The 26,519-nt window shown below is 42.9% G+C and overlaps 1 protein-coding gene across 2 annotated transcripts; it reads right to left on the reverse strand.

Moving 5' to 3' along the window:
• Window positions 1-1,067: 1,067 nt before the first annotated feature.
• TRIB2 (tribbles pseudokinase 2) lies at window positions 1,068-25,995 on the reverse strand. Of its 2 annotated transcripts, none has more exons than XM_090031932.1 (4): window positions 25,844-25,995; window positions 24,554-25,226; window positions 20,376-20,668; window positions 1,068-3,451 (listed from the first exon to the last, which is right to left on the reverse strand). In XM_090031932.1, exons 2-4 carry the CDS (start codon window positions 24,821-24,823, stop codon window positions 2,983-2,985), a joined length of 1,032 nt encoding a protein of 343 aa, XP_089888058.1. In that variant the 5' UTR covers window positions 24,824-25,226; window positions 25,844-25,995; the 3' UTR covers window positions 1,068-2,982. The 2 variants fall into 2 exon arrangements, with proteins under 2 accessions (XP_089888058.1, XP_089888050.1); XM_090031924.1 differs by having other exon boundaries at window positions 24,554-25,639; window positions 25,844-25,982.
• Window positions 25,996-26,519: the final 524 nt, after the last annotated feature.

Here is a 26,519-nt window from a genome sequence, read left to right on the forward strand (position 1 = left end):
TTAAACTTTGGCTGCAGACATGCAAATAATTTAAAAGCCAATTTCTGAGAGTTTCTACATGTCCAGGACATTTGAGGTTGGCACTATGAACAGCAATTAGAATTTTTCATACAACCACCCATAGTATTAGGCATGAGCCAGTCTGGCCTAGACCTAGCTAACCTGATATTCATGTCTGTTCTGCTAACTTGTGGTGGAATGTATCATTATTTTGAAGGGTTACTCGTTTCCCTGTTGTCCTCCAACCCAGTAGCGTAGGGATGCAGCCAGGCATCCAGGACAAAGCAAGAGCAAGTCACTTCTGGGTCACAAGTCAATCAGTTACTGCCAGCTGCTTCCCCCCCCCCACCATGTTGGCACCCGAGGCAGTTGCTGTTGTTGCTCCTGGTAGTTATGCCACTGGTGCCACCAGCAGAGATACTGAGAACGGACTGTGGCACCTCATGCATAAGGTATTTGAGCTAGAGTCTGACAGACTTACCTCAAAGAAATAGGGCTTAATTCCACTACTGCTTCCACTGATCTCAACAGATGGATTCAAGATGCTATTCAACATGAGAAAGAGGATCCGAATCTGGCTTAAACAGAGACTGTATTTTCTTCAGATTCATCCAGTAATGGAATGGAGGGATAATGCATGAGATTTGAGACCTTGGCAATCATATACATTTTCTTAGGACTCATGAATCAAGCTAGTACATTAAATTTTCCAATGAAGTGTCAGGCTAGATTTTCCTCAGTGAATAGCATAACTTTCCTTAATATAGACTAGTCAGACAATGACTAATATACACAAAGAGAGAACAGGCTTATCAAAAAGTAATGACAACCCAAACTCACTCAATTTAACTGTACATTTTAGATCTTAAAAAAAACAAAAACACAAAAAACCCCCAGCAACAACAAAACCAACTTACACTGCTCAAACTATTTGAAGCAATGACCTGACTTCATACTTTTAAAGAGTACTATCAGCATTTGGAGGCCATAAAAACCAAGCAATAGCAACCAGGTAAGATTGCTGCAGCAGTGGGGAACATTAAAAAGAAAATCCTTTACAACTGGGATTTAGTTAAATATGCACAATTTTATTTATTGAAGAGATTAGGACAAAAAACATTAAACCAAATACATGACAAAGCACCAGAGGCAGTAAAACCCCACCATGCACATCACCAATCTTTCCTCCTACAAGGTACTCATAAAATAAAAGTTAAAAAAAAAAAGTCCTTCTTGACACAGCACCATCTTCAGAGTGTAAAAACATTACTCCTTTATATTCTTAGTTACCAAAATAGAACCAAGGCAGGTCAGCTGCAGCTAGCTTTGTCTCTTGATAAAGAACTGTGAAACATCCTCTTGAAAGTGGGATCATAAACTTTCCTGCAGGACAGGCAAATAGCATCCATACGTCAAATGCCAAGTAGCTGTACGCACATGCCACATACTATAATTAAGCACAAATTCAAGTAACATTTACATACTACAAAGTCCACATGTACCTACCAAAAAACATGACCACTTCACAAAACGTATACAGGCAGTAATATCAGAACAACTGAGGTACTGGAAAACACAAATATTTATGCCAAGAGATTTCAATATCATACAGCAATATAAAAGCAGTAATAAAAACATTTGCCAGTCTAAATCAAATAAAGCTATCTAGGAAAAAAAAAAAAAAAAAAAGCTAAATAAAAAGTTATTCAGGGACAGAAATACCTGAACAGAAAAGAAGTGTGTTAACTACAGCATGTAACATGTCATCCCAAGTCAACCCGTAATTGAAGTACTGGCTTAATACATCACTACTGTGACATTTTCTTCAATAAATAGAATAAGTCTTGACAATACAAAAAGGTGCATATTACTGTGTATATTTTGGGAGAAGTATCTGTATTATAACGTTCAGCTTATTAATACCCTTTTTACTCCTTATTCAGGGCATAAAACAAACAGAATAACACAAACAATTGCCTTTCTAAGATGAGAGGAATTCAAAAGAAAAAAAATGCAATGCTTGTCTTCAATAATAGAGCCTTCTATCTATACAACGGGCCAGTCAGTTAACAAGGAGATTGGTTCCGAGATCAAAAAAAATGATCCAGGGGCTTTCTGCCCTCTATAGACATAGATGTGCAGCATGGCAAACATGGAAGCCAGTATTTCAAATCCTTTTAAAAAAAATTTAAAAAAAAAAGTTTTTCTTCTTTTTCTATTATAGCAATAATGCATCTGGAAGTTTGTATTATAATAGCTTCCTGCAACAAACCATTTGACACAAAACAGAACAGCTTGTTAAATGACAGCTACTTCCCCTTAAGGGAACAAAGCATTAAAATGTCATTTCCTGACAAGAATATTAAGTAGTTTATTTAGAAGAAATACGCATTGAAAATAGCTATCAAGAGACATGAACTGAATTTGTATTTGTTTTTAGCACCCACTTTTCATGTCCATCTATGTGCACTTAATTTTTTTTCTTAAATGAATCCCATTAGCTATTAGGCATCCAATTAAAAAAATAGCCAATTGTACTTTCCCTGAATAATGACTGAAGTTAAATATCTAACAGTGCGATGCCAAGATGTGTTTTGAGGCAAAAAGTTTCTATTTGTTGTGAATTGCAACTATTTTAAAATGGAACAGAAACAGGAGTGACACAGCTGCACTGGAATTGGCATGTGCAGTCTCCTTGGCTCCAAAAGGTGGGAAGCTACAATTGCTCCATGCTGCCTTCCCCTCCCCCCGCCCCCCTCCATATCAATCTAACCTGATAGCAAGGCCCCCTCCCCCTAGTCTGCCCCCATGCTACATTTGTTATATTAGCTCCTGGTGGAGATTCCTTCTCAAACCAAGGAACTCCAAGTGTCTTTTGCTACCAAGCTAGGCTGATGCAGGATGTGATTTAACATGGTCAGGAAGGACTCCTTCATGTGTCCATCTCTAGGTCATGTACCTTCTGAACACCAGTCTTTGTGCTCAGTTGAAAAATGGGTCCAAATCTTCTTCCATGTTGACATCAGGCACCAGCTGATCCGATACTTCCTTAGCACCGTATCCTGAATTAGATACATTAAAATCTGTAGAAAACCAAGGATGGTCCAGAATTTCTTGTGAAGTCAGCCTTTCTGATGGCTCCCGACGCAGTATGCTACGTATAAGGCATTTTGCCTTGGGGGATAGAGTCTCTGGAATGTTAAACTGCCCACGACGAATCTTGCTGAAGAGAGAACTAGGCTCAATGTCATGGAAAGGATAGCGTCCAACTAACATTGTGTAAAGCATGACTCCTAGACTCCATACGTCTGCTGCCTTGCCAGAGTAGCTGCCGTTCGTATTCAAGATCTCTGGACTCACATATGCCGGACATCCATGCTTATCAGAAAGAGAGTCGTCATTTCCCCTTAAAATATAAGCATCTTCCAGGCTTTCCAATTTCACTCTAGTCCTGTAGGGAGAGGGAGGGAGAGAGAGAGAGGGCCACCCATCATTAGACTCGCTGATAAATTTCAGTCTGTTCTAATTACATTAGGTACAATAGTGTTTAATAAGATCAATCACCATAAAAGATGCATCACTTTAAATGCCTATCCCTAAGATTTTCTTGAGATATGGCATTGTTTCCTCCCTCCAACTCAGGGACAAAAATAACTTAGCAACATTTGTTTTCCCTTTCTCCAGGCATACACATACAAGACTTTAGTTAACTGTACTCAGCTATGCATAAAAAGCAGTTACAAACTTCTCGATAAAACCGAATCATTGTTTTGAGTATCCTTTCAATGAGTTTTTACTAATGCAACAAAAACAAGCAGGCTGGGGGTGGGGGTGCGACATGAGAACTTGTTGCAATAATCTCCTTTCTCTATACTTTCTAACCAGTTGTGGCCAGAACATTTAAGTCTGGTAGACTGGTAGGTCAATGCTGCGACTACAGTTGTAGAAGCTTTTCTACAATTCTCAGGTTTGAAGTACTGATTTTGCCCTTTTCATTATCAAGCTTTCCTTGCTCAAGTTAGGGTGCTTATGCCTGGTTTTCAAGGCCTGGCTACCCATTTCAATGGAAACCCAAGTCTACCCATGTACAAGCTCTTCTTAAAATTTTGTAAAGGAACGCTCTCAAGAGCTTCAGAACCACAGAAAAAGTCTCTGTTGCAAGCAAAATCCTGCATTTGCATTTGGTAAAACCAGGTCTGCAGCAATATCCAAATGGAGATAAAAAAAGCTCTGAATCAAAAGGCAGCTAGGGCAGCAATAACCTGCTTTCAAAAGCACATCTCTTTTCCTCACACCTTACAAGGTAGATCCTCATTAAAGGGCAAGCCCGCAACTCTCACAGACACTCCTTGTCAGCATTAGCTTGTACCAGTATTCCCACTGCATTCAGCAGGAGTAACATATGCCCCCACTCATCACAATCTCTAGCATACACTACAGGAAGAATGAGGTTTGCCAGGAAAAAAAAAAGAAAAAGAAACAACGCAAAACCAACCAAAAAAACAAACAAAGAAAAAACCTAAAAAACAAAATCCCAACACTCCTTTAAACAAAAATGAAGTAAAGTAGGTGCACTAAAAATGAAATTTAAGGGACCAACACAGGTCAGAGCAATCTGAGAACAAAAGGAAAAAAAAGCAGATCTTTGTGACGGATAAGGTACACGGGTTAATGTATTTATATTTATTTTCTTTTAGATTTAACCCCTGCCCAAGCCAAAATGCTCATGAAAGCTTGTCATAAACTCAGCTTGCTCTCATGAAAACTTATGCATCTCTGATTTAGTCTTTCCCTGCCTCCAAACCTGAGACTACACCACAACCCTCCACAACCATTGCCTCCTTGTCCAACACCGCACAAGCAAACCATCCCACCAATCCTCACCACCCCTCACATCCAGACACAGGGACCCTCCCCCGAACCCTGTCCACTTCCCTGCCACTCCTGGGGAGATCTCCCCACCCTCCCAGTGTCCCCCTTCAAGCCTGCACCCCCTTTCTTTAGGGGGCTGCAGTTGTCACTCCTCTCTCCAAGCATACACATGCTATTCCTCCGTCCCCCAACTAGCACAGAACTAATTCAAAAGAACCCCAACAAAACAAACAGAAGAAAGATACCTCCCCCCCATCCTCATCAGTCACTACCAAAGCATGGTCTTAAATCCTGCCCATCCAGGCAGGCCTGCTGGATTTGTAGGTCCTGAAGTCTGCCTGGATCCTTCTCCCTCCTTCAGATGGCCAAGATGATGCCTGGATTGGGCCCCAGCCCACCCCAGAAAGGGGGAGGAGGGGAAGTGGTAGTAGTTAGATAGAGCAGACCCTACCCTTTTAGCCACACCACAGCATTTATCTGCTATGGAAAGTGGGTGTTTCAAGAACTGTTTCAGTGAAATGAAGTCCAGCATCATGAAACCCCCTTTATCCAGATAACCACAGTAAATTCTGCATCGCTGTCTTTCTTTTCTGAGGCACTGTTCAATGCAAGCAATTCACATCAGGGATCCAACATAGGATTATAAAAGAGTTGCCCCATTCTCATTTCTTAATCACTTCATGCTATGTTCATCTTAGGCTCTTTAAACAGCACAGGCCTCGTATACAATCTAGTTTCCAATATTATACATTTGTAGATGGGTTTGACTTTTACTAAGAGACATTTACTAAGGAATGGGAAGTCACGAGCCTTGATTCAAAACATCTGATTTAATAAGGATGAGGACAGATAAGGAGAGCTTTGTTCCTTACATATTCGTGTGAAGACAAGAATTGGACCCATGACTGACATATGACCTGAACCCAAAACAACTCAGTGCTATCTGTTTAGGAGCAAAAAGGACAGTGCTCTGCTCTGCAAAGTGCTATAGAGACGTCTGCACTATCAACTCTCCAACCGCACTTGGACCTTTTCGACAGCTAGCGACATTTACTAGCAGAGGTGAAAGCTCTTTTGGCAACATGCCTTGGATAAGGAAGTCATAATTCAGAGTACCTGGCTCCCCGAGAACATTATGTAAAGGCAGCTCGTTCTATGATTAAATAGGCCACTGTTTTCTTCCCCAGTGCATATGCTGATGGGTTTGTGCCACACACCTGCTTCCTGATTAATTATACACTGCCAGCTTATAGGCACTTTTTGTGCCTATGGACAGCAAACCATTCACACTCAAACAAGAATCTAATGCGGTGGCACCTCACACAGGAAGCTGGCTACAAGGAACACTAAATGCAATTATACGATCACAGTCAATTTCCTTCTGTAGCAGCTCAGAAAGGCTAAGCGAGACAGGACTTAAGCATGCCTGTCAGACTCCTCTCCTGATCTTCACTTAGGGCTTATTCCTGTCTCCTGATGAGAGATTGTTAAGGGCAGGGGAGAAGGAAGGGAAGGGAAACCACACACACACACTCTCTCTCTCTTTCTCTCTGTTCCTTCCTTCAGAGAGAGACTAAAGGATGGCAGATAATATGAGACATGAAGCTGAAGGCAGAGACAGGATTTGTGGTTCCATCACCAGTGCCCAGCTCCCTCCCCGCTCTTGCACAGAGACATATGCGGCAGGAAGACATACAGGCCAGCTACTTCAGTGTGCATTTCTAAGTTACTGAACTGCTAAGCAGCAAAGCATCAGCTCATTCCTGCGAGGGAAGTCTTGCGCACACACACACACACACACACGACAGAAAGGAGCAGCTTATTTATAAACAACTTATGGGAGGGAATTCATCCACCCACACACTTTCCTAGGCATTTCCCTGCACTGTTGAGACTCAGATAGTATTTTCTCCTTTATCCCATTTACACTTTCCAGTAGTTGCCAGAGCCAAAACTTGAGAGGACCATTGCACTGAAAGTTTTTTTTAAACCACATTATTTGAATTCTGTAATGTTTATGACTAACTGCTTGCAATACAAAAGCAAAACAGTGGACCAGAAAGGCTTCTTTTGTTATAAAGGGCAAGTACTGCCTACCCACATACACCAGAAAATATTACTATGACCATGATTTTGCTTGCAAGGTGTTGCATGCTACAGAATTAAATTCTATATGCATGCTACAGCACATTTTGTTTAAGCCAACAAACTGAACAACAGCTGGCCAGTATCTGCTTACTCCATCATAATGTGACTGAATGAAGCAAACAGTCAGTGATGCTTTCATCCTGCTGAGTAGACCGGGTTTGCGGAAACATATAGACAAAAAACAAAGCCCTTTTCATTTAAGGAAATGGTTGCCTTGATAGAGGCAGTATTCCAGCAAAGGTGGCAACTACGCACACAAGCTTTTCACTTTGCAGTAACTCATAGCTTTCTCTTTAACCTCTTACACTTCAGGTATAGCTATTAATTTTATATTTGGTATTCACATGGCTATTTCCACATACAATATTCTAATTTAGTTAGGCTGCTTATATAAGAGAGTCACGAATCCTATATAAAATCCATAATGAAGCAGAATTTTAACAATAAAAACAGAATATCAGAGGGAAAAAATATCTTCTAATAAAGCAATCTGTACTTTTAGGGTTAGTGAGCTACTGTAGATGCAATAGTCCAGGATGTAAACAAGCAGCAAGGATTTTTTGGTAGTATCTTTTACTGGACTAACTATATAGTTGGGAGAGGTGTTAGACAACCTTTCAGGTACAAAGGGCCCTTTTCTCAGATAAGGGCATCATTAAAAAAAGTCTACTTGCTATACTCTTAGACACAGAATGCATTTAGTAACATTTTGTGCAACAGGACCCAAGTGTAGATTTTTATTTTTCCTCCCTCAAATTCCCAACTTTTAAGGCATGACAAGTGAATCAGTTTTGCAAACAAAGTGCCTCTAACAGACACGAACTTCAGGAAGGCTTAAGTGTCATTCCTCTGGGGGATAAAATGTATTTCCTTTTAAAGAGCAGCAAATTTGGTATCTCTTCCCTTCCTCCCTCTGCCCCTCCAAAGATACAGAAGTGTTTAGCAATTTGGGGTAACTGTAGGCCTCCATGTTGGAGGATGGGAAGTTCACCCAGTTATAGAATACATGAACAACCCTAAATTTGAGTCTTGGCAGGCAAGAGATTCCCAAGCCAAATATTTAAATATGAACTCAAGATCAGCTTTCCAGACTCTTCACCATACAAAACGCAGCATCACTACAATAAAAAGAATAAAATAATTCCATGTTTAAACCCCTTCTATTCTCACAATAAATCCACTAATGATAAAATTCAAGTGACAGATTCCCACATCAGAAATAAAGTCTCCAAAAGCAGCAGCATTTTAACGTTACCATACGAATAGGGATTAATTTCTCTGCAACCAAAGTTCAAATGTAAGCTACTGCCAAAGCCGGATGAGAATCCCTTTCTACAAATACTGTAATGCAACAAAGACTTTTGTCAAGGCTTACGTAATTACAGTACATAATTTCAAGTTTTAATGCAGAGACTGAATAAGTACTTGGAAAAAAAAAAAAAAGGCATTATGCATCCATCAGATCATTGATAAAACACTGCATTAGTCTAATGCATTAAAAAAAAAAAATACAACCCTGAATCATGGCTATTTAAAAAGGGGAAGCTATTCTGCCCATGAATGCTTTCCCATTACTGGTGAATGAAACCACAGAAGTGCAATCAGAGGGCAGCAGTGGCACTCAGACGGGAAATGCGTCTTTGTCCCCATAGAAACCGTCAGGGAAACCCATGAAAACAATACCACTCAGAATTTCTTATCAATATGCCATTCATTACTTGACTGCATTCAGACTTTGCTCTTCAGTAATGTAACAAAACCTGATCAATTAAACATCTTCTAGAAGACTCTTCAATGTAACCTCCTGAGCTAGCATCCGCTCCTGGCAGACAGCTTTGTTATCATACATCCTACACTTTTTCACGGTGATTCACATTATTCCTCCCTGCAGAGCTTAGGGATTACTGGCAAATTGCTACAGTGCGTTTTAGACACAGGCACCGGGGGCCACAAGAACTCTGCATTCACACGCCAGCCTCACTCCTCCTCCAAAAGCAAACATTTCCATAACTGGATTCCGTGGATTTATTCAGAGGTCCTAAAGCTCACTAAAAGGAACAAAAAGAGAGTCCTAAAACATTCAGAAGAAATAGTATTTTTTTTTGGGGGGGGGGGAGACTCCATTGACCAAAGAGGTGTTGCAGAGCGCAGGAGCCCATTCTCCAACGGAGCGGGTCACTAACTTGTTAGTTCTTCTTTGACATTTGTCCTGAGCTCTGTCTACTGGACAAGTCCAAACTGAACCCACGTTTAATATGTTTAGGAACACAGGAACTGAGCAGACCAACAGCTCAAGTCCAGCATCATCTCTCAGACAGTGGACAACACCAGCTGTTTCAAGGGAAGGTACAAGAAACCTCTCTCATTATAATTAGACTGGTATGTTATACAGTTGCTATTTAAGCAAAGTAGAGACTGAATGTTGATAGTAGGCCTCTGTTCCCAAAAACCAGAAAGCAGGTTCTCCTACACATTGATCCCACCTGTATAGTAAGGCACTAGAGGCCAAACCAAATGTCAAACAAACCACTGACTACAAGACAAGTTCCCTACTACCCAAAATATGTCCTTTGGTTAAGCCATGCAGAAATACAGATTCCCACAAGACCACATTTCATACTTAACATCCTTTGGGCTGAAGACAGGACAGCATTGCCTTTGGGACTCTCAGACAGGTACATGGACAGGTAAGGTCACTTAGACTCCCACACAGCTAATCAGCTAGTTTAATGACAGCAATTTAGCAGCACTTCCTCATAAAGGTACATCAAGCATGACTTGCAACTGGCCCTCTGATTCCTGAGAAAGCTGAAATCGGGTCCTCTTCCCTTTGCTAATTGATTACTGTCAACAAGAGACCTGTCCCTGAACAGTGCCAGCAGTTTGTAATGAGCTTGCTTTTACATTCACAGTTAAATCCAGAAATTTCCTAAAGTGAGTCCATAGAGATGATCTGTGGATTAGTTAAAAAATATTAATCTGAGGATCAAGGATCATGCTCTCATTCAGGCAGAAAGAGAACAGACTACCCTGCAGTGGACCGAAGGCCGAACGGAAAACAATGCAACAAATACGATACTAATCCTCCTCCCCTCCGACACTGCATAGCCTTTCTGTGAGATTAGTTTCCAGTGGACGACCGAAGGTTGGCTGGGAGCTTTCCAAACATCTGACCACCCACTCTCCAGGACTCCAGCAAGAACATTTTCACTGACACTGTCACAATTAATGCACCCACTTTCATCCCTGGTACCATGAATGCCACGTCCCTGCAAAGGCGGGGGGAGGGGGGGCATGGCAAGCTCCCGCAGGCAGCTATGGCATGGTCAGGGGGGAGCGCTGATGAGCATGGACCAGAGGTTGGTGGCCATTCGCAGATAACACCAGCAGTGTTGGCAGCGAGGGAAGAGTGGCAAGCAGCAACTGCCTGCAGGCACTGCTGGCAGCACTTTTTGCACGGGGTGCACCAAGCTCAGGGGGCACACGTGCATCCTCATGCACCCCGCACACGTCACCAATACCTGGTACTGAGAAAGTGGCCTAAGCCAGGGTTTCCAAAGGCAGATTGCCGATGTGGGACACAGGGCAATACAGCTTTGAAGAAGCCTTTGCTGTGACAAAGATAATGTTGCCTCACTGTCACTCCTAGATGAAGGTGGTCAGAGTCCACCCAACCATTCCTAGAGAAATGTCTCAGTCCAGGGAGATTCCACGGTGACGAGCCTACCATAGAAATTTTGGACAAAAGCTTCAGAGTTCATATAAACTGGCATGTCTCCAACTTCATTTCAGCTACATCAACTGATACTATCCAAACTCGGCCCACAGATCATCCCATATGCAGAATGGGGGATACAGACCCCCAAACCTTGTTCTACATGACACATGAATGGGATTCTAAGCAACTGACCCCTGCAAAGTACTTCAGAATAAGTCTGTATAGATTCATAGATTGTAAGGTCGGAAGGGACCTCAGAAGACCATCAGGTCCAGTCCCCAGCATGAGGCAGGAAACTAGTTCTAGGACACAAAAATGCCTGGAAGGAGAATGCGTTTTTAAATCCTTAGGACTTAATTTCTACCTAGGAGAACTTTTACAATCTCTTCTCCAATACCTGATGAAGGGTGTGTGTGCCCAAAAGCCTGCAATTAAAGTTTTTTGGGGTTTTTTTGCAAAAATCTTTTTGGTCTAATAAAAAATATCATTCCTACTACAAGTCCTGATTGCCTTTTCCAAGTCCACAGGCTTTTTTCTATCTCAATTCTTATCACCTCAGGATGGGCCTCAGTTACAAAAGAACAAGGATTCCATTATTTGCCAAGCATGTGAAGCAAGGTGGCTATCTGACCTCACATTTACCTTTTTCAGTTGACATGAAAAGTCAATTGTTTTCAAAGACACCAGTGTCAACTCTTATGCCTCTGCAGTGCTCATCATGTTCTCCAGGACTTTTTTATATCACATACACACAAGGAAGAAAGACAAATATTTGATTTGCAAAAAACAAAGCTGGTGCCTTTGGAGAGACACTACATAAGCTGATGCTTATCCTCCCAGGTGCTGAGTACTTGCATCTTACACTGAAATCACTTGGTTCAGTCTGTACTCAGCACCTTTAAAAATAAATAAATAAATAAATAAATAAATAAAATGAACCAATCACCCACTTAAAGCTAGCCATCCAGGTTGGACACTTCAAGTAGTAACACCTACTTTTTAATACAGGTTTTAAGCAAAATATCATCCCCTCCGAGCTGCTGTTAACTAACCCTGCTTCTTCCACAAGTCTGACGTGGAATGAGTTGTTTAACTGAGACATTAAGCAAAAAATTTAAACACAGCAGTTATACAGCCTTAAAGCTACCATTCCCCCCTAACTATTCTGCACAGGTGGAGAATTTAGGTGAACAGCAGAGAGCATTCTTGAACTGACACTTAGGGTTGTAGCGAATTTTTGATTTACACAGAACAAAACCAACTCAAGTTGTAAAAATATGACTAAACTGTGGGGTGTCAGGGATATCCCAGCATTTTCAGAAACAGTTGATCACTTATCCTCTGGGATCACTTATCCAGAGGGGACGCAATCCTCTTAAGTGTTTCAAAACAACCAGAAACACTGGTCACATCTGAAAATGTAAGCCATGTGATATAGATGAAATATTAGGTCAAAGGTATAAGGCTACAGGGAGACAAACCCCCACCCCCCCCAACAAAACAGTTAACCACCACCACCACAACAACATGCCAGAAAGCTAGCATTTGTAGCTAAGAATGTGACTAGCATGAACTCAAACAAAATGATGAGCAATGGTCTGAATCCTACAGTTCATTCAGGAATTTGCTGATGCAACATTGCCCACAAAGCACATGGTAATGGAAGTTGGTGGGTTAGTCCTGTGTGGTCAGGAAACAAGATATGCTCCACTGGCTGACTGCTTCGTTGAAAAATCCTTCAGTAAGAGCACCAAGCCCAGGAACATGTCTGCAAATGGTAGTGTTTCATTCAAGTTACATACCTCAAAGCAAAGCAGTGGGAAGGCCCTAGACCAGTAGTTTTCAACTTTCTCAATTTGCAGACCCCTAAAAAAATTCTGAATGGTGATGCAGGCTCCTCTGAATTGTAAGTGTGGGTATTCACATACTTTTGATTGGTCATCTTTTGTGGACCCCTTAGACAGTGTGCAGACTCCTAGGGGTCTGAGGACCACAGGTTGAAAGCCACACCATCATCACATTTCAGCAGAGCTCTAAGGAGATAGGGAGCAAATGAGTGCAATAGGAATTAAGAAGATAATATATGCAACTACAGAAGCAGAAGCAAAGAAAGAGCAGGGCCGGGGGGGGGACAGTAACCTGGTGAAAACCCACCATGACCGTCCTGTAGTCAGACAGGATTCTTAAGACACGCTGAAGGACCCAGCTTTGGCTACGCACAATTTGATGACTTCAAGGCTCCCATTTCTTCTCCCCAAACCTAACTGCATTAGTCTTGTTATTAGAGCAGCAGATTAGTGCTGGTTTCTAGTCTCAGCTTCTGGCATTCTTGTTTAATAACTGATGGAAGTCACTCGACCTCCATGACTGCACATGCCTGTCCGTAATAAAAAGGGAATGATGTTTACCTGATCCACAGGCCTAACTAGATCTACCTATGTGCTCCAGTGAAAAGGTGCTGTATGGACAGTAAATTTCAAGTATATTATTCATTGGAGTATCTGGAAGAAGAGGCTTAGGATCTGAACCACATGAAAAATAAAAGGAGTATGAACCTTACTGCCCACAAAAGCTATACAATTGCTTTGTTTTCCATCTGAATTTGGATAGAGACTGCCTGTTTGGGAGACATTACCCAACCTTCCCAAATGCCATAAAATATAGAAAGAGCCTCAATTTTTGGGTTGAAAGGTTACCGATGCTTTTAACCTGTACAGTTAAAGCTTTACTACTTCATGCTGTACCTTTCCTCCTAGTTCAGTTTAACAGAGCAGCCTAAGAAATAATCCAGCTAAGTGCATCTTTCAGACTAGTGTTAAGGCAGTCCTGCTTGTATAACTTCTCTTGCCTTTGAAAGCCCTTCACCAGTTTCCCCAAGTCTGTTTGTTCACTATGTATTCTCAGCAAGGTTAGGGGTTACTAACACTGTATGTAGATCAGCAGACTGCAATAAAATTTGGCAGGAGTGAGAAAAACTAACCCTACATGAAAGAAAAGAAACAGGTTCCTTTGTAGCCAATACACAACAAGCTGCATCTATGCTCCACGTTTCCGTGGGATCTGTTTTGCTTTGCTAGGATCCCAAAGAACAGAATTAGTTTTCCTTAACACCAAACAGTACTCCTAAGTCACTGAAAAGATCTGGAGGAAAAGGATCCATTCTCTGGACAGCAAATAAATAGTGCATTACACTAGAATAAGCTTTCGAAATGAGTGGATGGTACTGGCTGTGCTTTCTTGGCACACAACTAAGTGTCAAGTTATATTTATTTTGATTAACTCCAACCTGCATTCAATTTCTCATATTTTTTTACTAGAAGAATAAGGAAAAATTACAGTATCTGGAATACCAAAATTAGTTTAAATTTCCCCTCAGCAAGAATGATTAATATGCAAGGTCTTTGAGCATCAAACATTATGACAACTAATATTTTTTTATAATTAAAAGCTTAAGAGCGCTCTAAAGAAATTAATAATTCCCCAATACAAGGAAATGGTATTTGGGCTAGGAAAGCTACTGCAAAGAAGCTACATGGAAATGCTGATGTCTTTTGAAAACCTTTAGATGTGGCTCTTCCTAGAAGTATATGCTTTATATCTAGCCAATGAATCGCGTCAATATATGTAAAGCAACAGTGGGCACTCTGCTATTTTTATAACCTAGTGAAGTCACACCCATTGCTGTGACATCACCGCAGGCAGAACTGCACATGAGTTCTCCCCATAGGCATAAGAACAGCTAAGACAATTAATACCAGGACACTTGTAAATTAGGGATGCACCGGTATTTTTTGGGGCCGATACTGATAGCCGATTTTGAAGGAGGCACATCAGCCAATACTGATCCAATTTCCAATACAGCTGTGTACAGCTTGCAGGTCTGTTGTGGTAGAAGGGCAGTAGGGCAGGGCAGGGAGTGGGACAGAGCTGTGGTTCATGTGGGGGGTGCAGGGAGGGGGAGGAGTGGCTCCTGCTGCTGCATGCACCCTGAGAAAGCCTGGGGGAGGGGGGCGGGGCTTGTGTGCTCCAGGATGTGTGCAGGGTGTGGGCAGGATGGGCTGCACCTGCAGGGTGGAGTAGTACTGGGCAGGCGGTGACTGGGGGTGGGGAGGTTGCAGCCTACCCCCCCCCAGTTAAAAATCAGTGTAGCCACCCCATAGCCCCCCTTCCCAGTGCTGCCACCACCCACTCTGCACAGATCTGGTTGCACACATTTCCCTCTCCCTGGGCCCTCCTGGACAAGCAGTGTGCAGCAGCAGGAGCTGCTCTCCCCCACCCCCCGGACAAGCTGAGGCTCTGGCCTGTGTCCCACCACCACTCTGGCTGGGCAACATCTGCCCCAGAACCACTCCCTCCTCACTGCAGGGGCCTCGATCTGTCCGCACCCCATGCCCCTCTCCTTCCCCTTCCACCACCACAGACTTACCAGCTGCACAAAGCTCTCCACACTGCCAGCTGTGCTCGTCACTGCCTACATGCTGCGCTGCAACTGTGCGCATGCACAGGCCATTTAAAATCGGCCAAATTATTGTCCACATCAGGCCAATTCCCAATATAGACAATTTTCTTTATGTCAGTGCAATCCAATATCAGACCAATATGTTGGTGCACTTCTATTGTAAATCTCTCATGATATAGGCACAAACAAAGACAGACCATTGCTAGCACAAGCCTTTAAAAGCTAGGATAGGAGCAAGTGATCAGCTGTTTGTAAGCGAAAAGAAACTTGCAGGTCCTATGACTGTATTGGTATTATACAATATTCAATTGTTCTGGAACTCAAAGCATACGGGCAAGTTTGTTTGTTTTTTTTAAGACTGCAAAACTACCCAACATGTCACAAGTAGGTTGGACAAGTCCCACCTGAAAACTAAACCCCTTTGAAAAGCTAGCCACAATTTTTCTGCTATCTTTATGTAAAGAGATGTGCTGTTACTCACCCAATTGGCATTAAAAGCATGGTTTCCAACCAGGCATCATTACCCTAAAGGTCAGTCAGATGCAATGAACGGCAAGCATGCCTGATGCTGGAATGTCAGTATCTCAGAGTCAATAATTAAAGTTAACCTCACCCTGACAATTGTTAAATAAAAAAAACTTTTAGTCTTCCCCCCCACACACACACACCTTTATTTTATTAATTATCCCACCCCCTTATTTATATTAAAGTCAAGAGATGCTGAAAGATCTAAGCTACTAATGATCTACTATTCCAGAACTTTACTTTGACTACAGTACACGCCTGTATATTTTGGAGAATGCAATTAAGAATGGTAAAATATAGAGGTTCCCAAAGGTAGCAAAATTAATGTTGATAGAAGATCCTTGGGCCTGATCCACAGAAGGGCTGGGCACCCAGAACTCCAAAGTTATTTATAAACATGCGGGAGAAAATAAGGACCACTCTCCTTTTTAGGTTTGAATTATTCAGAAGTAACATCAGATTACTGGGAGGGACTTTTAAGAGTTATTCTTGTTTTGAGTACCAAAATACGCTTGCTCATGTGCATATAATCTAACTGCAACATCACAATATAGCTCTCATTTGGGATAGGACTAGAAAGTTAAGAATGGAATTAGGGCTGGAGTCTATGAAGTGTTTGCTGCCTGGCATTAACTCCCACTTAATTCAGGGAACATTCAGCACTTTGTCAGATCAAGCCCATGTATGTTTTTAAGTTATAACTGTATTTTATTGAATGAAAAATAGGCAAGGTGCCATCCTACATGTATCCATGGTAACTTTAAGGGCTGTACCTTCACATCTTCCTAGAACATCATTAGGCCCAAAGAACAAAAAGTAGGTACCAAGGAGAGCTGTAATCAGTGCTTCTAACTAAACTGAACCATTTCCCAATGATCTTCAGCTTTTCTTCAGCTCCTAGAATCGATCATTGGTTTTGCTGTTGCTCCCCCCATGAAGAATCTAAAATAGTAGTTCTCACTTTCATATTGCCTTCATGCGGTTTTCCCAGCCAGTTAATAAATATAAAGGTCAGCTGGACTTCTAGCAAGAGAAAGTTTAAAAGTTGTGGGTGTAGTAAAAAGCAAGTTACAAAAACAAATATGAAAATGACAGGAGCAGAGATCAGTACACAATGCTGGGAGTGGAAAGCAGTTGAAGTCATTCACCCAAAGACACATTTTGACCATGAATCACTGCCCGGTTCTTAGAGTACATCAACTTGCAGAGTCCAAAACAACATGCATTCCCAACAAGTAGTAGAGTTTTGTGATTAACATTCCTTAATATGCAGCACCACAAACACTAGCAGCCTTGCTGAAATGCTAGTATTTTGGCTGTAGTAGTGATGTACTCTACAGTATATTCAATGAACCAGGAAGCAGCAAGAACATTTTACACGGTAAATACAGCAGTAAGTTAGAAGTAATGACCAATTACCAACTGATGGTTGGCACCAAAGGAAAACAAAACTAAACAAGTAACTGCTTCTATCCTGTCTCTTGCCATTTCACCTCCACATCTCAGTTTGTTCAGCTGAGAAATGGCATAATGCATTCAGGCTTGTAAACCAGTTACACCTGAATAAAAATTGCATTTGTTATTAATCACCAGTTGTAGAGGTTGGAAGGGGATTTCCAGTTATTATTCATGTTCAAATCCATAAAGGGAAGCAGTACAACTACAGTACATACCCATACTTCTTGGGTGGTTGAAGGTCTTTGGCCTTGTGCCTTATGATGCAATCGTGTCTTGGGAGCATTGAGGGGAGAAAGTTCAAAAATGTTTATAACAGGCCTTACTCTGCTCTCAAAGCCAACTCCCATGACTTTGTGAAAGCCAAGTTAAATTAATGGCTAATGCTCTTGAAAATCCTATCCCTTTATATATAACCACAGATGTTGTGAAGATTATATTCCCCACGCAGGTTGAAGAAAACTTTAAAAATAAAGTAAAAGGGAAAATGTCGGGGGGGGAGGGAGGGGGAGTATTTATACACATGTGGAATGCAAGTTTCTACACAAAAACAAACCTTTGGGTGCCCACTGAAATGTCAGTATTAATAATAACATTTTTAAAAAGTTACAGAATTGTAAGGGTGAAATACACCAGTTTCACTTTTGCATTTCTCTCAGATTGGACTCAAGTTTCCTCAACACTTTGGTCCCAGGGTTTCAAGTACAGCAGCAGTGGCAGGAACAATGGACTAGCTAAAAGCAAATCATTTGTTTTTAAACCACTGTTGACACTGGAATTTAAAAGATTTCCTTCACACTAGATACAAGCCATGTCAGGTTTTGAAAAGTTTCTTTTACAAAAACTGAACTTTGACAAATGTTAAGTTGCTGGTAACCCTTCAACTCTTGCGTTTAAAAAGGGGCTAGACAACTTTCCCTTAAGGACTGGAGCTATGTCCAAATATGAACTCGTGCAGCAAAGCTCTTCCTGAGCTTGACCATGAATAGCAAATGCCTCTGCCGTTGCTCCCAACTTTCCCAAGCAACCACAGCATGGCACTGTCCAAGTATTGACCAAATTTCACTGAAGCTACTGAAAATCCTGAAAACAGCAATGAAAATAGCCGGTTTCATTCTGCTGTAGCTTCAGCAGGAACACATGGAGACACTTGGGTATTCGCAGGTCTTTAACATGCGTAGAGAACGGGAAAAAATGTCTATCCTCACAGCATTTAGTACAGTGGTTCTTAACTTCTTTGGACATGAGGCACCCCTGCAAAACTTTTGGAAGTCAAGTGACACCCAATTCATAAAACAAATTTATACACTGTAGGATTTACTTCCTTGTTGAGGGGTCTAGCAGTGGGGTTGGCAGGGACAAGCTTGAGCCTGCCCTTTTTGCCTATGTTCTCACACCTCAGCTATTTCCTTAAACCTCAAGGCACCCTTCAAAAGGATCTGGTGGCACCACAGGATGCAGTGGTACCCTGGTTGTGAGTCACTCATCTAGACAGAGGGGGTAGGTGTTAGCAGACATGCTTCTTCTTCCTGCACCCTGACTATCAAGTGGCTGAGATCCTCCTCTCCCTCAGAAGTGAACTGAAGGACTTCAAAGCAATCAGAGAGAAATGGATCTGAAACAGGAAGCCCCAACAAGGCCTGGGACAGACTATTAGCAGCTGGGAAAGGAGGTTGAAGGGCAGCTTCCCAAAACATTCCTGTATGGGGTCAAGCTTCAGCTGCTGGACCTAGATCCCATGGGTGGGGGGGAAAAAATGCCCATTAAAAAAAGAAAAGTGAAGAAAAAAAGCTCCATATCTCTCTCCACTCCCTTTTAAGTCTTTTGAAGGTCACCTTGTAGTTTAATATTTCTTTCATGCTCCACATTACTCCAGTGAGATTCAATACAGTGTTGAAATCACCAAAGTACATGATGTAACACACTTAACGAAAACTAGTTACCACAGGGAAGGGACTATAACCTTCATAGGCTTGAACATGCAGATGATTATAATTCAGCTTCAGAAATGCACTACAATAGCCACACACACTCCAGCATCTTCCCCACCAACACCTCTTTAAGGACGGAACAGGAGGTTTGAGACGGGGGGAAAAAAAGGTTTTCCAAAACTCATTTTTTCCTACAACGAGCAACTTCATCCTAACCTTTTTTTGCTTTTGTGATGCACATAAAAGCAATGCTACCACTAACCCGTTCCTGCCACGTGGGGCCTCCAAAAGATACAGACAATCCTAAAAACCTCTGCTCAAACAGGGCACAATTCTTGCTGAGGATCAGCCCCTAGCACTGGATCTTACACGGCCCAATCCTGTGATGAAACAGCTCCAACACACGTCAATGGAGACAGCAGGTGCTTAGTGATCCAGTAAAAAATAAAATCAAACCTCAAGTGCCTTAAGGACAAAGCAATCATAAATCACTTTTGCAAATGTAGGCCAGGCAGGAAGTCTGCAATGGGAAGACGAGGACTAATCCCTCACCACTGTGCTTTAATCATTAAACTAGTCCATTCTTCCTTCATGGGAACAGACAGCAACTTGAAGCAGATTTTAGAAGCTTGCTCTCTTCCTTACCCATATACAGGAGTATGCTGGTTGTATATGAGAAACACAAGCAACTCCCCATGTTGGAAATCTTCCTTTAGAAGCAAACTTCCCATCAGGATAAGAAATTCCACACTGCAGGTGAGGGGACTGGCTGCAAACCAAAATACCTGTATCTAGATTAACTGCTCCAAAATCCCAACCCACTTGTGATGGTTCCCAGGGAGCCAATACCCATGACTTCCTATAAAAGGTTTAGAAGCTTTTAACACTAAAAGCTTTTGACATGATTCAATAGCAAGAAGCTCTGAAAACAAAGACATTTGACAAAGCCAAGTTTAAGAGAAGATGGCAGAAAGCACATGGCACGTTGGGTCCACCCTGTACCTGGTTCCAACTCAAATGACAAGCTTGTACAGAACACGAGGAAGAACGGACGGATACTTTGCAGGAAATAGCATTTCTCTTTCTAAGTGTCCCTTCACAGATCTCCAGGTGTCTTCACCTTCACCAGCTACAGGAGTAGAGGGAAAAACTAGGGACAGACTACTATAACATTATTTTTACACTTTCTGCTTGCAACAAATCAAGAAAGAGGGAACACAGACCATTCAAACAGAAATCTCATATACAGCATTAGAAAGATTCTCACCTGTCTTCATCCTTGAAGATAAATTTCCGCAGTTTGAGGTCTCTCAATACCAGTCCACCGTCGTGACAATGTGCAACAGCAGAAGCAATTTGATAGAACAGTTTGGCTGCTTCCTCTTCTTTAAGCTTCTTGCAGGTGCGAACAAAAGAGTGCATGTCTCCATAGCTCCTCTCAAAAAACACGTAAGCTTTTGTTTCCCCAAGAATTATTTCAGTAATTTGGTTGATATTTTTGTGTGCAGGTAGACAAAAACATGGCGCCAGTAACTCCTGGTAGCAGCCAATATCAAACACCTACAGAAATAACAACAGTAAAGCAAGGGTTAGAGATACTATTGACCAAGATTATATCGAACAATCACACCGATGCCATCACTGAGCACTGCACACGTTTGTTGTTGGGATGTATGCTGTTTTCCAAGCTGTGCTTGTCCAGAAGGAATTTGTCAAAATGAATTTGGGCATGATGTTGATAAGCCAAAAAAATAGATCTGATCCATCCTGACCTGGAATGGAATACCAGAACTGAAACAGAGAAGTTGTTCCCCAGAAGTATGAAGAGCCAAAATGTGGTTAAACTCAGCCAGTAATGTGAATTATGGTTTGAAGGTCAAAGTTATATAGAAGGAAGATGGTAGACCTCAGAAGTGATGGAGTTTATTTTAAGGAATTCCAGCCAAGGACTCAAAAAAAATATAGGCAGCATGCTGAGATTTGTACTTAAAGAGATGTTGTCAGACTAGATTCACTTTTACCAACCATCTTTTTACCTACTTTATTAATCCCTTAAAGCCTTGGGAAAAAACAAATGTTTCAAAACCAATCTATCACTATCAACATTGTTTACTTCCTCCAGCCCTTTCATCTGAGAGCAAGGCAGCCAAGCCAGTTTCACTTTCAAATTTTCAGTTTTGCAATGTTTGTTGTTTAAAATGTCACGAAACAAAATGTGGTTTAGGCTGCAGAAAAATTCCTTAACAAACAAACAACAACAACAAACCCAACACACCTTGGTTCAAATTTAAGTTAAAGGTCCCTTGAAAAACCTGAGCATTTCTTGAACAGCAAGCAGATCAAACAGTTTGTGAATGAGCTGCAAGAATGTACAAAGGATGCTAAGAAATTCATATATAAAAATGTTACTATAAATCCAGTGAGTACAAATGAATCAGTATGCGAGTCAATTAAAAAAAAAAACAAAAAACCCAAACTTAAGGCAGAGGAAAGACTTTATGCGGAATAATTAAGTGCTCTAGAGTTAGACAGTGCAAGAAGGCTTGACAAGAAGCAAATAATACTGTATTTATACCTGCCCCACATACATTTTGGTAACAAAGGGAACTGTTCATGTTTCCAGCAAGGAGATGCTATTATTTGCTCAGCACACTCTGAGGTATCTTGCTATATTTAAAAAAAACAACATGAACCAGCTTCAGATGCAGCTAGGTATTGTTTCTGCTTTTCTAAATAAAGGGTACAAGAGAAACTGGTACAGTTCTTAACTCAGGCTCTCACTAATACTATCTTCTTTATATCCTAGATTGAGACTCGGGGAGAATGTCCATCACTTCCTCCGAAGCTTTAAAAGCTTTTCAAACAAAATGCCCTTGACATGATTCAATAGGGATTTACAAGAAAACGAACTAAGGTTTTAATGCTTTGTAACAGCTTTGACTAATTCATTCCTCAGGAGGGATTCCAAAGTGGCAGAAACTGGGATCAGAGGGTCAAAAAATACTTACCTGTGCTGCTATACTACATCCCAGGCAGTGGGCAGTCAGACAGGCAGACTGCCAAACAGGCCCAACTCCTTTTAGGAGAGGAAGGATTAGCACTGAGGCATTCTGGTGACTTGAGAAACCACAGAAACAAAATTGGGATTTGGTGCTAAAATCCCTAAGATGTAGGTAATTCTGGAGGAAAACTCAATGGCATCTGGATCTGTGCTAGTGTTGCAACACTTTTTAAATCCATCTTGGAAGTGGTTGGAAATAGTTCCATGAAAATAAAAGGGATTTTTTTATAGCCCTCCATCATGTATTTTAACTATCTTCTTCTGAAATACCACTGCCAGACCTCTTATGTAACTTCAATACCCTGAGTAAGTAACCCATGTATTACGGCTGAGGGAAGCACTGTGTTTTAAAAAGGCCCCTATCATATTGCTACTATCTAGAGGCTCTTTTATAAAAGGCTTCTTTGTAACCCAAGTATGTAGTGTCCCTGGACTCAATTCAGCCTAACGTCCAATAAGCAGGAGTTTGATTTAGATCTTACTAGCAATCGGAAGTGAGCAGATACCATTACTTGGATGCCACAGACCCTAGAAGCAAGTAATGCCACTTGTACAGTTAGTGGGTAAAGGAAAATATTTCTGGGCAGTCAGCTTGTCTCTTATCCAAGCTGATTCTTCCCCAAGAAGCCACCTATACCATCACCCGTAAGATACCAGATAGCGAAAATGTGAGGTCCTTTAGCAGAAAGGGAATTCATTAAATAGGATTCATGACATAGCAGGTGTTTTACAGCCTGCATTAGTCAGTTTGGGCAACTGAGGAGTATTTAGAAGCCAGATATTAAGTCAAGTCTTTTTAAAGCAGGTATCTTAAGTGGTGGATAGGGTTAGATCTTCAATTTTTTTTTTTAAGTGAAAAGTGTGTGGCTGAAAGGGAAACAAAAAAGAAGAAAAAAAAATCCTTGTGAGCTGTAGTTCGTACCATGAAAATATGCCTACAACCACCTAACCCTTGCAATGAAGGAGAGGAAAAAACTTGCTAGAAATGAAGTACAGCAATGAAGTTACTTCTCAAAACACAAGTTCATGTGTAATTTCATGCAAAAAAAAAAAGCAGTTTTACATTATGTTTTCCCTTGAAAAGATGCAAACGGGTGCATGGCCCTGCATCTGCAAGATGAGACTTTCATTCTAGAAATCTGATTTCAACTTCTGTTGATTTTGGCAACCTAATGCATGCATTTTAACCCGCAGCCGTAATCCCAGTCTCATCAGTCTGCAAGGTCATAGGGCCCTCTCTCAAATAATCAACTGTAAAGGATTAAATCTTCGTTAACATCAGGGTTCCCACCTCCCAGTCACTGGGTAGATTTATGTTGCCCTCTGAACCAAAACCATTACAAAAAGCTGCAAAGAGTAATTATTTTTCCTTGCATTCCTGCCAGTCCATAACTTCTTGTGAATCAAATGCAGAAGGAATGCAACAGCCAATAATGACGCCCAATCCTCCGCATAATTGTGAATGATAACACATCTACTGTTCATTTCACAGACAGCTCAAACCCCAGAAATTTGCATTTGCTAAATGGCATAATTATATATTTTGGGAACAATGCAAGGATTAAAGTATGTGCTTGAGGGTTGCAAATTGCTACACAGTCATCCAAGCTGGTCCTGGTTACTGCCGAAATGGATGGGCGTAAAGCTGGGACATGAGAGACAATGAAAATAATAACCACTGCAGTTTAGGAACAAAGGAAAAATATGCCCTCAGACTGAAAGGGAAATACATCCCTTGAGAACTACGCAAGCATGCGGGCTTCCTCTTCTCACAGCTCACCTTCCAATGGCAGGAGCCCACGGGGAGGAAGTGTTGAAGAGCAGGCAGGTTACAAAGAGTGGGTTTCATATTCTGTCTGCTCTTCAAAAAAAGACGTAGGTGTGTGCAGGTTGTAGCCGAGCTCCAGTGTGCAATAGGGGGAGGATGCTGTTTGCCAACAAGCTCTGTAGTGAGGGGGCTCAGAGCTCAGCCTGATTCATTTCAAGTGGATTTCTTAATCACTTTCCAGACAAAAGCTGACTGCATACCCCCCGCCTTCCCCCCCCCCAAGTTGCAAAAGCATCAAATAAAGCAAGGCACAGCTCCTCACCATGACCAAGGGACCCCCCTGCAGCAGTTGGAGGAAACCAGGCTGCTCCCGAGCTCTTTGCAGCCTGGTTTAAAGATGGTTCTTCCCAAGCAGAGGGAGACCTGGCTCTGGGCCACCGCTCTAACGTGGCCATTGTCTGAGTGCAGAAAAAGTTGTGGGATGCGCGGGTCCCGGGACGGGATGGGGCCCGGGTCTCACCCCAGCGCTGTGTCCCGTCCGGCCCCAAGCAGCCCCCCGCGGCTTTGGGGGGACACCCCACAAAAGAAAGCAACAAGAAAGAGGGAAGTGCGTTACCTTGCAAACCAGCTCCTCTCCGCTGTGCAGATGCACGGCTCGGAAAACGTGGTCTCCCTCCAGAGGCTCCAACAATAAGTATTTCCCGATGCAAGAAACGCAATGCGACAAGTTGGGAGTCTCTGGCGGGCTCGGGGAGCCGAGGTTGGGGCTGAAGCTCTGGCTCGGCTCGACGGATCTCAGCGACGAGAGCTCTTCGAAATCCTGGGTTTTACTCCGAGGTCGCCCATACCGCGCTATGGAGATAGGGGTGGACCTTTGTATGTTCATGAGGATGGAGAGAGCCGGCTCCGGTCCGACGGCAAAGCCCAGCCTTTGTGCGGCGACCACGGGGGGCGGGGGCCGGGGACCGCAGCCCAGGCGAGCCGGGGCACAGGATGCAGCCGCGGGTCCTTTTGTTTCCTCTCGGGGCTCGGCTCGAGCCAAGTGCAACAAAGTAACTACTCGCCGAGGCTCGGGCCCCCCGGAGCGATGCGGCGGCCGGCTCCACGGGGGCGAAGCGAGCAACCCTCCCCCGAGAGAAGAAAAAAAACACTGGATGCGCACAGGACTGGCTCGTCCCCTCTCTCTTTAATACGAGGCAAAAAAAAAAATAGTAATGATAATGTCCCGAGTTGCCTACGTTTTAACTGTAGATGGCGTCTGGAGCTGCTCTCTGCCACGGAGGGCTCGCCTGATATGCAACACAAAATAACGAGGGAGCATTTAACTTACAGAGCAGTCAGCAGCGGCGCCGACAAAAGAAGAGGCAGGATCGGCTCGGAGAGACTTGCACAAAAGCCGGGTTTTCGCCCCCCAGTCAAATCGATTTAAAAAAAAATAATAATAGTAACAATTAATTCAACTTTGCACAAGGAGAGATTGGGGGGGGGGTGCTGGAACCGAACAAAAAGTGCAAGCGAGGACACGGAGGGATCAATGGGCTCCGGTTTCCATTGCACGGCGGGGGTTTGCTCTCTCCCCGAGGCTTTCGTATTTTATTTTTTTAGTACGATTCGCCCATCCGGCAAAAATAAGAATAGGAAGAAGAACGCAGGAGGGGGGAACAGCAAAACCAAGACACCTGGATGCTTCCTTCTGCCAGATCTGGAAACATAGATGGGGGTGGGGGGTGGGAAGAAGGCTGCAATCACTTCCCCAAGGAGAAAAAAAAATCAAAAAGGTATCTACTACAAGAAGCGGATCTGCTTTTCTTTCCTAAGAGGTAGAAGAAGGGGGAGGAAAGGGATGGCCGGGCCGATCCCTTTCAGCAAGGCATCCTCTCGCCACCACGTACGAATTGCTACTTACGTGGCTGGGAGCGTGTGCGCCTCGAGCCGCGCTGCGCCTCGCCACCAGTGTCAGCAGCGCGCCCCGCTGCCCGGGCTCACTGCCCCGGCCGCGCCGCCGCGCCGCGCACTGGCTCGGGGGAGAGCCCGCCCCGCGCCCCGCCGCCTCCTCATTGCGCCGCCGCGCCATCAATCACTGCCGCCCGCCGCCAGGCTCCCCCTCCGCCGCCCCCTCTGCCTCAATGAGCCGCGCTCAGGGTAAACAAGGTGAAATATCCTTCCGCAGCGGGAGCTTTGTGCGCCGCTCCGGGCTGGCGCTGCTGACTCAATGCTGGGATGTGCGCGCGGGGGGCGGGGTGCACTGCACTCCTCTTTTTCAATAGAGCTGGTGTTTCATTAAAAAAAAAAAAAAAAAAAAAAAGCGGGGGGGGGGAACGCTTGTAAAATAAAAACCCAACTTTTGTTGTATAAAAGCTCTCTGCAGGCATGAATGCTGTGCGGGTGGTATGCTCTTGGCAGGGCAGTGCAAGCCTTTTCTTTCTTTATTTTTTCCTCTCCCCCACCCCATCAGTTTTTCCAGGCAACCTGGGTCTGGGCTTCACATATTTGCAGCAGCAACAGCAGTTGCTTCCCAGTGTAATGATGTGGGAGGAGTTCCCTTGACTCCAGGCCTAGTTTAATTCACCAGGCAAAACCTA

Source organism: Crocodylus siamensis, chromosome 1 (assembly GCF_052110815.1).
Source record: "Crocodylus siamensis isolate JL-2025a chromosome 1, ASM5211081v1, whole genome shotgun sequence".
NCBI classification, from domain to species: domain Eukaryota; kingdom Metazoa; phylum Chordata; order Crocodylia; family Crocodylidae; genus Crocodylus; species Crocodylus siamensis.

Excerpts from the sequence above, each read along its gene's own strand:
- TRIB2 (XM_090031932.1), bottom strand. The coding sequence starts at position 24,823 with ATGAACATACAAAGGTCCACCCCTATCTCCATAGCGCGGTATGGGCGA. Across the intron at positions 20,669-24,553 it reads GAGAGGAGCTGGTTTGCAAG|GTGTTTGATATTGGCTGCTA; the intron begins GTAACGCACTTC and ends TTATTTCTGTAG. Across the intron at positions 3,452-20,375 it reads ATCTTCAAGGATGAAGACAG|GACTAGAGTGAAATTGGAAA; the intron begins GTGAGAATCTTT and ends CTCTCCCTACAG.